The following is a 16980-nucleotide window of genomic DNA, read 5'->3' on the forward strand; positions in this document are numbered from 1 at the left end:
TCACAAACTCATAGCAAATCCTTTGTATTAATTACTGAAGGAATGGATAGTTGAGCATGCCTCAAAGGTTTTGTAGACTTAACAAATTCCAAAGTAAATTACACATACCACCTGAATTGATTTTTTTAAAAAATTTCTGAGTAAATTAAGTGACTTAGAATCCCCTCAGCTCCTAGTCCTAGAATTCTCTGGATTATAACATAGTCCTAAAATTTTTACTTTTATTATTGCATTTTGAGTTCTATTATGTATTTAGAATGCAAAGAAAAGATAGCCGCATGAACACATTTTTAAAAAGTGACATCTGGTCTGGGCTTTGAGGTATGTAAAGGAGGGAGGCAGAACTATTAGGTAGAAGAAATGCTAGGCAAAAAGCAACTGATATTTGATGACACTAGTGTGTTAAATATGAATGGAACAAGGGCTGCTTGGGGAAAGGAATGGTGATAGGATATGCGGAAAAATTAGGTTGTGGCTAGATGACAAGATTTGCATGTGACAGAGTTGGGAAGAGAAGCTGACTTAGAAGCTTACACTACATACTTAACATAACTTACTATAGTAATATAACAGCTATAGAAACAGGAATTAACTAATTTTCTAAGACTGTCACAACTGCCACAGAAGCACACAGTACCACTGATCTTAAACCTTTCTTTAGACAAAAACACTATTATAATCTCTCAAAGGAACAGCATGGACTGCAAAATCGGAAGTCAGTTTAAACTGGAAAACTGGAGGTACCTACTGGGAGAATGCTTGTCCAGCATGGACCTGGGTTCAAGCCCCCATATTGAAAAAAGAAACGGAAAATTGTAACTGGCCTATGACAATTACTAGACAACACACATATAGTATGATCTAATAACATGCAACAATCCATCCTTCATAAAATCATGTTTCCCATTTAATGTAGAAATTAATTTTTATTAAAATTCATTCTCAAGCAAGAATGTTTATAATTTACCTAGAACAGTTTCAAAAGAGGCTATTAAAAAGAAAAGATTAGCCAGGCACTGTGGCTCATGATTATAATCCTAAGTATCAAATGGGAGACTGCAAGACTAAATTTCCATATTGCAAACTCATTATTTAAGTCCAAGCAGCTGAACTTACCCATGCTCAATATTATAACTAAAACTATATTTTAGCTATATAATACTGATACACAAATATCATAGGAGATAGTAGAACACTGTGAAACCAAGAATATTGGTGTTGTAAGAGTAAGGAAACCCTGTTTTGGTTTTTCTGACTTCCCTAATAATGACATATTAAGTTAAACATCATATGTACTAAAACCAGTAAAACAAAAATCCAAACTTACCAAATGCTGCAGAATGATACTGGTTCTTTTAAGTGAACCAAACCTGAAACACATGTAGGATACAATAAGTAAACCATCCAGGGACAATCACGTCTTCACTTTCAAATTCTATAACACCTTTTTAATTAATCCCTTCTAAAAGTTATTACAGCACTGGCGAGGGCATGATGTAAGTGAGAGAGAGCACAACTGCCTAGCAAACACTAAGCCCCCAAGTTCAAAACCCAGTGCTACCCAAATAATAAGGCATCAAAACAAAAATCTTTAAAGTGTGTATGTCAGTAACTAAGATATCAAAACAGAAATGATCTATCTTCACACACACACACACACACACACACAGAGGAGGAAATGTGCAGTAAATTGAAGTCAATCTGAAGAGACTACCAAAAACATGATTTACAATGTCCAATATACTGAAGAAGCCAAAATTATAGTCAAGAAATAAAATCACTAGTTGGCAGTAGTATGGAAGAACAGGAATGGATAGGTAGAGACAGACTATATTTAGGACAGGGAGACAAATTTGTATGCCATTGAGCAAATGAGACTGAGCACTATACATTGTTCAATTTTTCTGTAAACCTTAAAAATGCTCTAATAAATAAAGTCTATTGATGTTTAAGGGTATGGTAAGGATTCAATATCACGGGCATTTTCAGACACTGCTAAGAGATGATTAAACTGGTACTGCTTTTCTAGTAAGCAGTATGAAGTGGATTCACAACCTTTGAAACCACTGGCTCTGTGTGATATGTACATGTCTGCAGTCCCAGATAAAGAAGGAGGCTGAAGCAGGTGGATCACTTTAAGCCCAGAAATTCAACTGCAACTTAGACAACATAGCAAGAGATTCTATCACACAAAAACGTATTTTTAATTAAATATCTTCCATTTACATCTAGTAATTCCACAAGCATTTGAACAGTTGGATTTATATAAATGTTCACAGCAATTATTTAAATGAAGAAAAAACTAGAAACAAAATACTTAATACATTTTTAAACCATGTCATTTATATACACCCCCATTAAACAGCCACTAAAACAATGAAATACTTAGAGCATGGAAAAATGGTCATGACACAAATTGTGCCAACAAAAATAGAAATATGTATAATAGAAATATGTTACAAAGCAACTGTTTCTAATTTTGTTTAAAACTCTTACACTAGGAATACAAAACTTTAAGTGAAACAAGCCATACTCAGAGTTTTCTCAAGAATCTAAATTAAGCAAATTTTTTTAAAAAAAAAGCAAAAACATGAACTTAGATGAAAGACTAATTAGGGGAGAAAAATGGAGTGGGGAGTATTTTCCCTCTCCCTTACCCCCTTCCTTCCTTCATTGGGCTTGAACTCAGCACCTGAACACTGTTCCTGAGTTCAAGTTCTGTTCAAGGTTAGTGCTCTACCACTTTGAGCCACAGCACACTTCTGATTTCCTGGTAGTTAACTGGAGATAAGAGTCTCACCGACTTTCCTGCTCCAGCTGGCTTTGAACCTCAATCCTCAGATCTCAGCCTTCTGAATAATTAGGACTACAAGCACGAGCCCCTCTAGTGCCCATCTATTAGGGAGTATTTTAAAATCAACTTTCCACATATATATATATATATATGAAATCTGAATACACTTAACCCACTACACTCTTCCTAAAATGATTGCCATCCTGATTCTACTTGTATACATAGTAAAAAACACTATATAACATATGAAGAAAAGAGGCTGGTGCCTGAAAGAAAAGTTAAAGACCACTGACAAGCAGGAAGTCACATGCATGGACAATTACACATAGAGAAAAACCTCTGCATTCTCTGCAAAAAAAAAAAAAAGTAAGAATCTGCCCTTGTAAAAGTAATGGTAATGAGACCCTGCCTGGGCCTACAAATGTGGTTTTATTGTAGTTATGAGGATGTGGTTCCAGAGCCACAAGCATTTGTGTAGCTAATGACACTAAATGTTACTTGCCCTCTAAATGTTGGGTTGTATCTCCTGGCATAGAAAAACATAACAACATCAAAGACTGAGCCTTTAATCAACTAAGAAACAACGAAGTAGAAATAAAGGAGAACAGTCAAAAGAGCAGGAACAAAAACAAAGTAGTTAAAGGTGTAGAAAGTCAATGAGGGGGGAAAAGAAAGAAAATAGTATTACCAACAACTTAAAGATCAATTCTTTTAAAGAGAATGACCTCCATACTTTTCCATGAAGGCCCTTACAAGAGTTAGTAACCAAATTCACTTTTGTGTAATTCATTTATTTAGTATCAGCTCTTTCAGATGTCAAGGGCATCTGGAAATCTTCTGTAAAGAACAGAAGAAATATCTCCCAGTAGCTAGAATAGACTAAGTACTGTTGTAGTCATGAAGTAAACTGAAACCAAAAGCCTTGAACCCAAGCCTTTAAATTTTTATTTAGCTCAACAAGCAGGAGAGTACTCCTGCAGGCATAAAACTTATGGTTAAGGTTAATCTAGCACTATTATACAGAACTTACTAAATCTGTCAGCCAAGTTTCTGCAAAATGAACAAGTGATTAATTTAAGAATGTGTATAAGTTTGAGTCTGAGAGTGAGAGAACTTAAATAACATTAGGAACCTAGAAGAATGCTTGTTGCTAGATCTAAGGAGTAACAAAGTTGCACTTACTCTTCAATGGAGACACTCAGATGGTTTTCACTAGCACTAGAACTCAGAATAAACAAGGCTGGACACATAATTTGTCCATTACCTTCAGAAAAGTGGATCTGGGAACAAAAAATATCCAAAGGCTAACCTGGCACTGGAACAGATTAGTAATAATAACAACAGAAACATCAGACAGAACTAGAGAAACCAAAGGAGATCAGAGTTCAGGCGGAATTACCCAACAATGCCAGCCCTTTCCCTCTCTCTGCCATGGTAGTTCCTCTTTGTGGATTACGCTATTACAGAGGCCAGGGCCTTGGCCTCAGCTGTTTCACTAGGGTAAACCCCACTCCAGGGCCAGCCCGGGGGGGAAAAAGCCACCTCTACTCAATGCCCCCAAGATAGTCCTGATCTGACATAGTCAACCTGCATCCTGAAAGACAGGCTGGATGGAATAACAAGGAGAACCTTTGGAAACGTTCGTCTTTTCTAATTAAGCTAACTGTTAACAATTTGTTTCTCAAATAATTTGGTATTGCTGACAATGTCAAAACAACAAAAAAAGTGTATGCACTTTCTCCAAGAGCTGGCTAGAAGTAAAGTACCGGGGCTCATTGTAAAGTACTAAGAAAACAAGATGTGTAACTCTCCAAGGGGGGAGCAAGCCTTTGAGAATCTGGCCAGTGGATACAATGTTAAGACTCTCTTTGCAAACTATTAATCTTCCCGCAAACTTTTGTAGCGTGGTGGGAAAACTAAAAGCCAACGGTGGAGGCTGCGGGCGCAGCGCAGCACTGCCGTCCGGGTTGGATCCGGGCCAGCAGCAGCGGCTCCAGGACCAACGCACCCTCACTTTCCGGTGGCCAGGTTTCCTCGCGGTTAACATCTGTGCACGGCTCCCTCACCCCCCAAGCCGCGTCCGGGGGTCTGTGAACTGCAGCCGGGGTGAAGGCCTGAAGACGCCCCTCCCCAGCCCCGGACACACATCGAGTCACAGCACCCGGGCAACAGCCGGCCACGCACCAGCGCGTTCCTGCACAAAAGCAGCCCGCAAAACAAAGAGGTCTAAGCCGAACCACCCCGGACCCCTGCCCCGCCAACACACTGTATCCCACCTTTTAAAGGGGGGGGGGGGGGTAAGAGGTCAAAAGGAAGGAAAACCCTGCGGGGTCCAGGCGAGCACCAGCCAGGGCACAGACAAGGAAGGTGTGGCTTCCCAGGTGCCGGGAGAACGCGGGGACCCGAAGGGGGCTATGGGGACCTGGGGGGAGGGGGTTGGCCGGACGGGAGAGCAGACACCCCGGCCCTTTCCCCACCTGGGCGAGGGTAGCCAACGATCCCCGCCCCGCCGCTCTGCTGGCTCCTGGGCCCACCCACCTTGACAGCAGCCTCCACATGTCCTGTTGCCCCATGCCCACGTTTATCCGAGTGGAAGCCGCCGGGAGAGACGCGGGGAGTTCGTTTCCAAGGGTCAGCCCCGCCCACTTCCGTGCGACACCGAGAAGTCCTCCGGGCCGCTAGAGCGGCTCCGAATCGCGCCGCGTCCCTACGCGACGCCGAGGGGCGGGGCCAAAAGCTGCAGTTAGGGGGCGTGGTCAGAGCCGGGGGCGGGGCCAAAGCCGAGAGGAAGCAGAAGCCGGAGGAAAGAAAATAAAGGATAAAACTAAAAAGAGAGATTGCCCTCTAGAGGCTGTCTTGGGTAAAGACTAAAGCAGGTTTGGCCTGCTGCTGATTAGACCAAAGGAGTTTATGTAAAAGACTTTCCTAATGGGGTTGAGGTGGAATCTCAGTGTTGTTTTGATTGATACTGATTTTATGGTCAGAGATGTTGAACATTTCTTCCTGTATCTATTGGCCATTCTTACTTCTGAGAAGTCTTAAGTTTTTACCCCATTTATTATCTGGGTCATTCTTTGAGGATTTCTTTGGGGGGGTGGGGGGTAGCAGGTTTTTTTAGCCCTTGCCGGATGCATAGCTAGTAAAGATCTCCCATTCTGTGGGCTTTTAAATTTATTTTGCTAACTGTGTCTTAACAACCCTTGTTAGAATGGTCATTATCAAGAAAACTAACAATAACAGATGCTGGTGCAAATGGGAACACTGCTTCACTATTGATAGAAATGTAAACTTTCTCAACAGTATGGAAGCTTCTCAAAAGACTGAACATACAGCTTCCCTACGACCCAGCAAGCTCATTCCTGAGCATTTGTCCAATCGACCACAAATCAGGTCACACTAAAGTTATTTGTACAACCATGTTCATTGCAGCATCGTTTACTACAGCCAAATAGAGATTAATCCTTGGTAGATGAATGGATCAAGAAAATGTGACATATATATATATATATATATATATATACAATGGAATTCTGTTCCTCAATCAGAAAGCATGATGTTGCTCTTGATAAGGAAATGGAAAGACCTGGGGAAATTATATTAAGCAAAGTAAGCCAGACCCAAAGAAGCAGGTTGTATGGTCCATCTCATTCATGATAATTAGAATGTGCCTATATATCTACGAGTAAACACAATGGAATGTAAAAGACAAAAAAAATTACACTTGGACATGATAAACATTCACACAGTGAGATCAAAAGAGGATATTCTTAAAATCATAAAGGCTTAATAGCTATATGCATATGATCATATAAATGATCATATGAAATGAACTCTAAGAAATGGAAACAAGTTTTTATTTTCCTTTTTGTTCCTTTTTTTTCCTGTTTTCATCCCTTTTCCTGTTTTCATCCCTTTTGTAGTTGTTTGATTTCTGTACTTTTTGTTTTGCATCTAAGTTTACCTGATTTGGGATAGGGAAGGAAAAACACAAATGGTGGGGAAAGAGTGAACAAATGCCGCAGTAATACAAGATACTAAGTTGAAAGTGAGCTGTACAACTTGGTGGGAGGAAGGGAAAACTGGAAGAAAATGAGGCAAGAAGTGACACTGTTCAATATGCTCATTGCCTGACTTATGTAACTGTAACCCCTCTGTATATCACCCATACAATAAAAATAAATTTTCTAGAATTTTAATAACTTTTAAATAAAAGTGAAAGCCAGGCACCGGTGGTTCCTAGCTATGCAAGAGGCTGATTCAGTAGTTCAATGATAGCCAAGGAGGAAATGTCTGCACGACTCCATCTCAAATATATGGGCCAAAAATGACTGGAGGAGTGGTGCAAGCAAGCCCAGGAAATTACTATAAAAAAGAAAAAAAAATTAATGTTCTTTGAAACTCAAGAAGGTGGAATACAGTTGATAAAAAGAATTATCAATAGAGCTGCTTTCTAATCTAACATTGCTGCAATCTTTTTACGTTGATATTGGGACATTACCAGTTTACTTGGGAAGTTACAGATCATTCTTCCCAGTGACAAGAAGAATAAAAGACCAATATGGCCTCATCAGCTAAAGTAACATACTAACTAAATGTTACTGTTAGCAACAAGAGCATAGTTACATTGAGAAAGCAGCTTATTAACATGTAACTAAGCAGTTAGGATCCATTGTGGAGTTGCTTCCAGATCTACCCAAAGGTGGATAGAGCAGTAAACATCATCACTGAGGAAGTATTGACTTAGTATCAGAAATGAGGCAATACTTGAAGAATTTCAGCAAGTTTTTCAGGATCAGGGTTAGAACTCAAGGCCTCCTACAGGCTAAATAAGCACTACCAGTGAGCCACACTTTCCACCCTAAAAACAAACCCAGAATTCAGCAGCTCAAAATAACAAACATTTCTTATCTCATTCAGATTCTGAGGTTCAGGAATGAAGGAGAGGCTTAGCCTGGTGGCTGTGGGTCTCAGTTTCTCATGTCAGCTGATATTATAGATATTAGAATGCTCACCGATGAAGAAGGACCCTTTCCCAAACTTGTGATTGTTGGTAAATTTCTAAATATTTAGGCCTTTTCATATGGCTTCTCACAAGTAGAAGCTGCCTTCTTCTCATGTAAGAGATCCTACAGAGAGAGCCACCACAATAAAGCCATAGTATATTTTATAATTGAACTTTCAGAGTGACATGCCACAACTACTGCTCATCCTAACTATCATACAAACCACCCCCACAATGGAATAAAGAAGGCAAAGATCCTTAAGGGTTCTTTGGTAGCTGGCTTCCCTTATGTCTTGGATAGATCTCTCAGATTTGTCTTGTTTTTTTAATGTTTCTCTGCCTACCCACAAGATATACAGTTCATTTTCCACATAGAATCTGGTGAGTGCCACTGTTGTGTTTGTTCACCCTTGTTCCACCTTTTGTGTGCTCTCCCTTCCCCTTCAAAACACAAGCAAGACAAAAAGAAAACAAAAGCAACAGCAGTGGCAACTAAAAACAACATCTCATTTCCTTTCGTTGGAGTTCATTTCATAGAAGATTCTTTTATGTGATCATCTGTACATTGAGCCTTCATCAACCTCTCCTCTACTTATCCTCCTTAGGCCTCAGTGTGTAAATGTCTAGAGTCCTATGTGATTTATCATGTCTATATGTGCATGTATATGTATTAATCATTCCGTGTGTTTGCTTAAAGATTTATAGACTCATCCCTTTTACCACAAATGAGGAAAACCATGCAGCCTTGGATGTGATCAAAAGGGAACTCTATTATACTGCTGGTGGGAATGAAAACTTGTTCAACCGCTCTGGAAAGCAGTATGAAGATTCCTTATCAGACTAAACATACAGCTTCCTATGACCCAGAAATCCCTTTCCTGGGCAGTTATCCAATAGGCCACAAACCAGGTCACACTAAAATCATTAGCACAACCGTGTTCATTGCAGGGTTTTACCATAGTTAAGATATAGAACCAACCCAGATGCCCATCAGTAGATGAATGGATCAAGAAAAGGTGGTATATATACACAATGGAATTCTATGCTTCCATCAGAAGGAATGTCATTGACCCATTCATCAGGAAATGAAAGACTCAGAAAATATATACTAATTGAAGTAAGTCTGGCCCACTGTGTTTATTACTCTAACTGTACTAAATTCTGCTTTCCTGCATTTGAATTAAATTCTAATGAATATCATTGCTCATCACTTCTTGCCTAATTGTGGGAGCTAATTTTCTCACAGAAGCAAACTGTATATTCTTTGAGGGAAGGACCTTTATCTGACTTTTAACTTTGATATACTAAATAACTGATCACAATGAGATTTTTCTTTTGCAATACTCAAGGCATGCTAGGCATGCCTTTTTAACCTGTGAGTTTAATATCAACCATAAAGAACATTTTATACACAAACAATGCTGAAATTTTAATCAGGGAATTGATGGGGAACAATTAGACTGAAACTTTTTATTGTCAAAATGCAGCTGCTCCTTGAATGAAGTACTTACAATCTGTAAAAGGTTATCCAGAAACCAACACCTGGGGCTGAATGAAAAGAGATGAAAACCTCAGTGGAAATCAATGATTCATAATCAATGGAAGGTTCTGGAGAGCCTATGAAATAGTTCCCATGGTTAAATTGAAGCCCAATGCTGATTTCCATGGATCTGTCTTCCTGGCCAGCTGTACCTTGCTTCTTTGGCTCATGGGTTGAGGAAGAAATCACAAGACTCCATTTGCTGCCCCTTTCTTTCAAAAATCTCAAAAGGCATAGGAATCTTTGTCTTTCCATTTCATTTCACATTCAGTTTCTCAAAAATTTTGCCAGGTGGGAAGAGTGGTGTCAATACCCTCAATTTAGCCACAGGAAAAGGTCGTGCCTGACCTACACTGATGTCATTAGTCCCTACCCCAAGGCAGTAACTGTGGTGACCTTTGTGTTACCCTGCTCCAAACACACAACACAGGCCACTTAACATGACATCTTCAGAAAAGAAGTGGGCTGCATATTTGGAGGCCAAGTAGGAGAGCATTCTTCAACTACTACAGACAAGAAGTGTGGAAAAAAGATCTGATTCAGTGATTCTAGGTGATGTTATTTATCTTATGGAGTCCCAAAAGCACAGGCACCCTCTTCTTTATAGCAGGATGGAGAGTATGGGACACTGAGATGCCTGTAATCTAACAACACTTCTCCTTAAGGATCTTCCCTTTTCTCTTTTATATTCCACTAATGAAATGAGCAGAACTCTGGATGCCAAGGTTTTGGAAAGTACCTGATGCTAAGAAAAATGATCCCTTGAATCCTTTTATTTTTGTTTGTCTTTCTCAGACCCAAAAGAACTTAAATATGTCTTTCTAAAAGACAAGTTCAGGATGTAAGCATGGGATGGACATGCGATTGTTCACACATCTGAACTTGTATGGAGTCACTGACATAGCTATATACAACAATGGCCCATCCTCTTGCATTGACAGGGGTTGAGAGGTTTTTTTTTTGGAGGGGTGCCATTCCATGATGGTAATGCTTGCACATAGGTAGACGTGTGCCTAGAACCTTCGTTAGGACAGCCTGAAGGCTGCTATACACCAGAGTTGACCTCAAAGAATTCAGGATATATAGTTCCCAAATATTTCTAAGATAAATTCTTCTTGTCTTTTATATGTTTATCCTAATCATTTTGGGAAGGCCATATAAAAGGGCTGTACCATATATGCTATAATGGAGTGTCGGGAGCAAGAGTGGAATCAAACTGTACTTTGATTTGCATCAGATAATTGCTTGATTGTCTTATTGTTTTTTGGCCTTCTCTTGTTCTATTGATCTGAGATTTACCATATGAATGTAACCCCCAACAGTTCCCTGATTAACCATCTGGATGTAACACCTGGGAGTGCCCTGGTCTGGGGAGGGGATATAAGCTTTGAGTTGAGAATAAACAAGGAGCTGCAGTTTTTGCCTGGGCTGCAGACCTCCCGGACCCGATGTGTTTGTCTCTCTTCTAATTTTTCCAGTCCCTGCCCCCTATTTCAGGAACCCCAATTTGCTGCCGGTAGGCCCCGGCATCTGGCGCCCGAACAGGGACCCTGAAAATCTGGGACGACGGTGGAGGACCCCGCTGTGGTGAGTAACACATCGTAGGACTATTAAGAGAGGATCTTAAGAGAGTGTATAGTCAGGAGTAAAAATTATGGGTCAAGTTAATAGCCATAGGTCATTTGTACCGATTTTAACAGACCTACTTGAAGCCCACGGAACGTGGGTGGAAAAAGGGGTGCTTCAGAGCTTCCTACAGTTTGTCGAGGAGGCATGCCCGAGGTCTATAGAGGAGGAATTCCAAAAAGCCTGGCAGCGGATAGGAAAAAGAATTCAAGATTATTATAATGTATATGGCCCCGAAAAGACCCCAGTAGAGGCTATTGATGTATGGAATCTAGTAAATGAATGCATAGATCCTCAACATGAGAATGCTGAACTTAATCTTGAATTAAGGGAAATTTATGAGTTAAAGGACCCTTCTGAAAAACCTGAGGCTGAGCCATATGCCGCAGCCCAAGAGAGTCTGAGTGAGATCTTGAAAAGGGAACAACAACCAGTAGATATTGAGTATCAGAATTCAGGTTTGAATATCAAGGAGAAAAGTTATGATGAGTCAATGGAGGGCCGGATGGCTACGGTGGAGAGGAAGTTAGAAGAAATGCTACATGTTCTATCGAAAATGGTGATGGAGCAGAGAGCCCCCCCAGAAGTAGGAAAGAAAGATGACCCTCAGGCCACTATGATGTCTGATTCTAAACCTTACCCCTCACACCCACCGCCTCCGGCTGCAGCCTTACGGCCTCAATCCCTTTTTCAACCTTTAGGCAAGCCTAAAAGCCCTAGCAACAAGTCCCTTTTAACAGGCACCACAACCAGGCACAGTGCATCGCAATTAAACCTGACTCAGGCTGCTAGAGAGAGGGAAGATATTTCAGGGCCTCGATGCTTCCCTAGTTTAGTTGATCATGATGAACAAGTATACCATCAACCTGTTCCTGTTAACTATTACAGGATTTAAAAAGTGCCTGCTCCCAATATGGGCCAACTGCCCCTTTTACTCAAGTAATATTGGAGGCCGCGTGTGCTGGTATTGCATGCCCAAATGACTGGAAGCGGCTTGCCAGAGCATGCCTTAGTGCAGGAGAGTACTTATTATGGGAGACAGAGTTCACTGCACAGTGTCGGGCTAAAATTGAAACAAATGGGTCTAAGAACCTGCCTTACACTGTTGATCAGTTGTTAGGAGAGGGAACCTATAAAAACACCGAAGATCAATTGGGTTATGCAAAGGAGGCCTATTTACAAATAAATGCTGCGGCGAGAGAGGCTTGGAAAAGGTTACGCAATTCCAATCATACAAAAAATCTAGTAGAAGTTAAACAGGGACCGAATGAACCTTATCTACAATTTTTGTCTCGATTAATGGAGACTGCAGACCGCCTAGTACAAGATGAGAATGCAAGGAAGATTATAGTTAGACACATAGCCTATGAAAATGCCAACGCCGCCTGTCAGGCTGCTATCAGACCCCATAGGAACAAGGGAGGAATCACGGATTTTATTTCACTGTGTGCTGATATTGGACCCTCCCATGTGCAAGGCCTTACTTTAGCCGCCGCTCCTCAAGGAAAGACTGTTACTGAATTTCTAAAATATAGAGGTCAGCGGCATTCTCGGGATGCTAGACCCCCAGGGCGTTGCTTTTCTTGTGGACAAATAGGACATTGGATGACGCAATGCCCACGCCAGGCCAGGTTAAAGAGAGAAAAATCACCTGGCACATGTCCACGCTGTGGTAAAGGGAAGCACTGGGCTAAAGATTGCAAGTCAGCAACAGATCGCAATGGCCGCCCGTTTTCGGGAAACTGGAGAAGGGGCCAGCCCCTGGCCCCGCAAAACCATGGGGCAGTCCCTCCCTCTTCTCGGCCACAAGTGCATCTTCTAACAACCCCCCAAGATCAGTCTCCAGCCTCCTCCGTGCCACCCCAGGCAGTGCAGGATTGGACCTCTGTTCCTCCACCTGCTCAGTATTGACCCCAGAGATGGGGACACAAGCTCTCCCCACGGGGGTCTTCGGCCCCCTTCCCCCGGGAGTGGCTGGATTGCTGTTAGGGCGAAGTAGCTCAGGCCTTAAAGGGATACAGATTACACCTGGCAAAATTGACCAGGATTTTACTGGAGAAATCAAAGTATGGCCTCTGCCCCGAAACACGTGGTATCGATCCCAGCCAGTCAAAAATTAGCACAACTAATACTTGTGCCTTTACCTCCCGGGGAGACTGCTAATTCCCCATGTGGACAGAGAGGATTTAGATCTTCTGATATCTATTGGGTACAAAGCATAAAACAAGAGAGGCCTGAGATGACTATATTTATACAAGAAAAGCCCTTTAAAGGAATATTAGACACTGGAGCAGATGTGTCTGTGATATCTAAAAAACATTGGCCAGCCCAATGGCCCCTGACAACCTCTATGACTTCCCTACAGGGGGTTGGGCAAGCAACTGACCCACAGCAGAGCAGTGCGATCCTTGTTTGGAGAGATGAGGAAGGGCACTCTGGTCATTTTCAGCCATTTGTCCTGGATCATCTGCCAATTAATTTATGGGGTCGTGATATCATGGAAAAAATGGGAGTGTATATGTTCAGTCCTAGTGCTGCGGTCACTAAGCAGTTACTTGATCAAGGCCTCCTCCCCTTTAGGGGACTAGGCCGAGCAGTACAGGGGGAGCTAGAGCCACTCCAATCCCAGTCTCACCCTACGAGACAAGGATTAGGGTATCCCTTAATGGGAGCTGTCGTTTGCCCTCCCCCTCATGCTGATCCCATAAATTGGCTCTCTGAAGAACCGGTATGGGTCGAACAGTGGCCTCTTTCACTAGAAAAGATCATTGCAGTACAGCAGCTGGTACAGAAACAGCTGGACTTGGGACATGTGGCCCCTTCTAACTCTCCATGGAATTCTCCAATTTTTGTTATAAAGAAAAAGTCAGGTAAATGGAGGCTGTTGCAGGATTTGAGACAAGTGAACGCGTCAATGGAACTGATTGGGGCCCTACAGCCTGGCTTGCCTTCACCCATGGCAATCCCAAAGGATACTTATAAGATTATTATAGATTTGAAGGATTGTTTCTATACTATACCCCTGGCGCCTCAAGACTGTAAGCGCTTTGCCTTCAGCGTCCCCTCTGTTAATTTTAAAGAACCCATGAAGCGATATCACTGGCTTGTGCTTCCACAGGGCATGGCAAATAGCCCAACTTTATGTCAAAGTTTTGTAGCTAGAGCCATTTCTTCCACTCGTGAAAAATTTTCTTCTGTTTATATTGTTCATTATATGGATGACATCTTGTTGGCTTGTTCTGACCCTATCGTCGTACGACAAGCCTTTGGACAACTAAAGCAAGATCTGAGCCTCTTTGGCCTTGTAATAGCAGCTGAAAAGGTTCAGGAACACCCCCCTTTTACATATCTAGGCCATATATTGGGCCCACACTATTTTAAAAGCCAAAAAATACAATTAAAAACTTCACACTTAAGAACTCTTCATGATTTTCAGCAATTCTTAGGAGATATAAATTGGCTTCGGCCTTATCTAAAGCTCTCCACAGGAGAGTTAAAACCCCTCTTTGATCTCTTAAAAGGAGATACCAACCCTACATCCTTGCGCGAATTAAATCCTGACGCCAGGAGGGCCATCCAAATTGTAGAAAAGGCAATTTCCCAGCAACAAGTGACCTATTGTGACTATTCTAAACCATGGGGAGTTTACATTTTAGCTACTTCTCACTCCCCAACTGCTGTATTGTGGCAGGATGGCCCACTTTTATGGCTTTATCTACCATCAACACCCGGCAAAGTGCTGACCCCCTACTACGAATTGGTAGCTAATCTGATACATATGTGCCGAGTGGATTCCCGTAAATATTTAGGTCAGGAACCTCATTTTATCTGTGTCCCATATAATTTACAACAACAAGACTGGCTATTCGCCCATTGCGATCCTTGGGCCATTGCTTGGGCCAATTATACGGGAAAAATTTTGCATCACTACCCGTCTAACAAACTTCTCCAATTTGCTGCGTGTCATACGTTTCTATTTCCTTCCATAGTACAGGCCTCGCCTTTATCTTCTGTCGCTTTGGTATTTACAGATGGATCCTCAAATGGAACGGCTGCTTTGACCATTAATGGGAAAACTCAATCTTGGGTTACAGGTTTTTCCTCTGCCCAAGAGGTGGAATTGGAGGCTGTTTTACAAGCACTCGTCCTGTTACAAGACGAGCCCTTTAACTTATACTCAGACAGTCAATATGTAATTCGTGCTCTTCAAGTCATAGAAACTGTTCCCTTTATTGGAACTACTAACTCCAATATCCAGACCCAATTTCGCCAAGTACAAACTTTGCTTTGTTCTCGCAACCACCCCTGTTTTTTTGGCTTCATTCGAGCTCACACTAATCTTCCTGGCCCTTTAAGTGAGGGCAATGCGGTTACTGACTCTGCCACCAGAGTTTACTTAACTCAGGTTGAACTTGCTAAGCAGTCACATGCCATCCATCATCAAAACAGTCGAGCCTTGCTCCGACAGTTTAAATTATCTAGAGAAGCAGCACGACAAATAGTTAAGACTTGCTCCAACTGTGTCCCTTTTTCACCAGCCCCCCATTTAGGCATAAATCCACGAGGACTGCTTTCTAATCACATTTGGCAGATGGATGTCACGCATGTTCCATCATTTGGCCGATTAAAATATGTTCATGTTACTGTAGATACTTATTCTAATTTTATCTTAGCGACCCCCCTTGCTGGGGAAGCCACTAAACATTGTATTTCTCACTGCATTCGATGCTTTGCTGTGATGGGGATTCCCTCGCAAATAAAAACAGATAATGGCCCTGGCTATGCAGGCCGAGCATTTCAATCCTTCTGCCATTCCTATAATATCACTCATATTACAGGCATTCCTTACAATCCTCAAGGTCAAGGCATCGTGGAGAGAGCTAATGGATTATTAAAACATCAAATTGCTAAAATACAGAAAGGAGAGTCGTATCCCGCTACCCCTGTGAATATACTTAATCATGCTTTATTTGTTTTAAATTTTTTGAATTTGGATTCAAATAATTTATCTGCTGCTCAGCGATTCTGGGAAAAAAGAGAGCAGCATGCTTTTGCCTTAGTAAAGTGGAAGGATCCCCTAACTGGTGCTTGGCATGGACCCGATCCTGTTCTAACCTGGGGTCGAGGGCATGTATGTGTTTTTTCACAAGGAGAAAATGACGCCCGCTGGCTGCCTGAACGCTGCGTTCGGATAGTGGAGAGTGACAGTGGCCATCCAAGCAGCGACTCACTGGGCCTACACCCCCAACCCTCCAGTGATGCATCCTGCGACCTGGGAAGGACCTGAGTTATTTGTGCATGTCAATTGGGACTGCTACTGATCCACTTGTTCCACACATTCATATGAGCTGTGTTTCTCCTCCTTTTACTATTATGTAGGGACCTTTTAACATATTCATTGACTCTACACAATTTAATATGTGACATTATTTTGTCTTTACCATCCCTATTCTTAATAACCTTTTTTGTAAAAGATGCCCAGGTGAAAAGCAAAGGCCTCCAGAGGTAAGTAGAAGTCGGCCGACCCCCTGTATGTCTGTGTTTTATTTTATTTTATTTTATTTTTGTTTGTTTGTTTGAAAAGGTGCACTGTGGGCCTAAAACAGAGGCCTGGGTGGTCAAGGGACGCCTTGACCCCCCCTCCCCTTCTGAGTTTCTTGTCAATAACAAGGCATACCTGAGAGTCCCACCAGCAAGACATGTCTAAATCTAAAAATAACTATTTGGTGAAAACATTCATTTGAGCTCATGTTTTTTATGTTAAGTGTATCTGATTGAGTCCAAATTTCTTGTTATATGTCAATGTCTGATTCTGTTTAAAAGTCTCTGCTTCTCTGTCTTGTTCGTGTTACATAGTTTTCCTTGGGTATTTTGTTTTGTTTTGTTTTGTCCAGTTTTGTCTTTAAAACTGGTACCAGTTCTAAATATGGATCCTTATGGTTTTTCTGCGTGTACACAAGCACATCCTTGGTATCTTTTTGAATATTTCTGGGAAGTAAAAAGTTTTTCGCTCCACTC

General features: G+C 41.6%; 1 protein-coding gene across 2 annotated transcripts in view; it reads right to left on the reverse strand.

The window, feature by feature from the left end:
* Positions 1-5449, reverse strand: part of Hibch (3-hydroxyisobutyryl-CoA hydrolase) — a 64083-nt gene extending 58634 nt beyond the window's left edge. The window contains exons 1-2 of one of the 2 annotated variants that reach the window (XM_090354475.1): positions 5333-5449; positions 1328-1370 (exon numbers count right to left, since the gene is read on the reverse strand). In XM_090354475.1, the coding sequence (XP_090210601.1) occupies positions 1328-1370; positions 5333-5367 (78 nt within the window). In that variant the 5' untranslated portion in view covers positions 5368-5449. The remainder of the gene's footprint in view (positions 1-1327; positions 1371-5332) is intronic. The other variant, XM_090354474.1, reaches the window with a different exon arrangement.
* Between the last annotated feature and the right edge of the window lie 11531 nt (positions 5450-16980).

The sequence above is a fragment of the Megascapheus bottae genome, chromosome 21 (assembly GCF_031878675.1).
Source record: "Megascapheus bottae isolate mThoBot1 chromosome 21, mThoBot2.hap1, whole genome shotgun sequence".
NCBI classification, from domain to species: domain Eukaryota; kingdom Metazoa; phylum Chordata; class Mammalia; order Rodentia; family Geomyidae; genus Megascapheus; species Megascapheus bottae.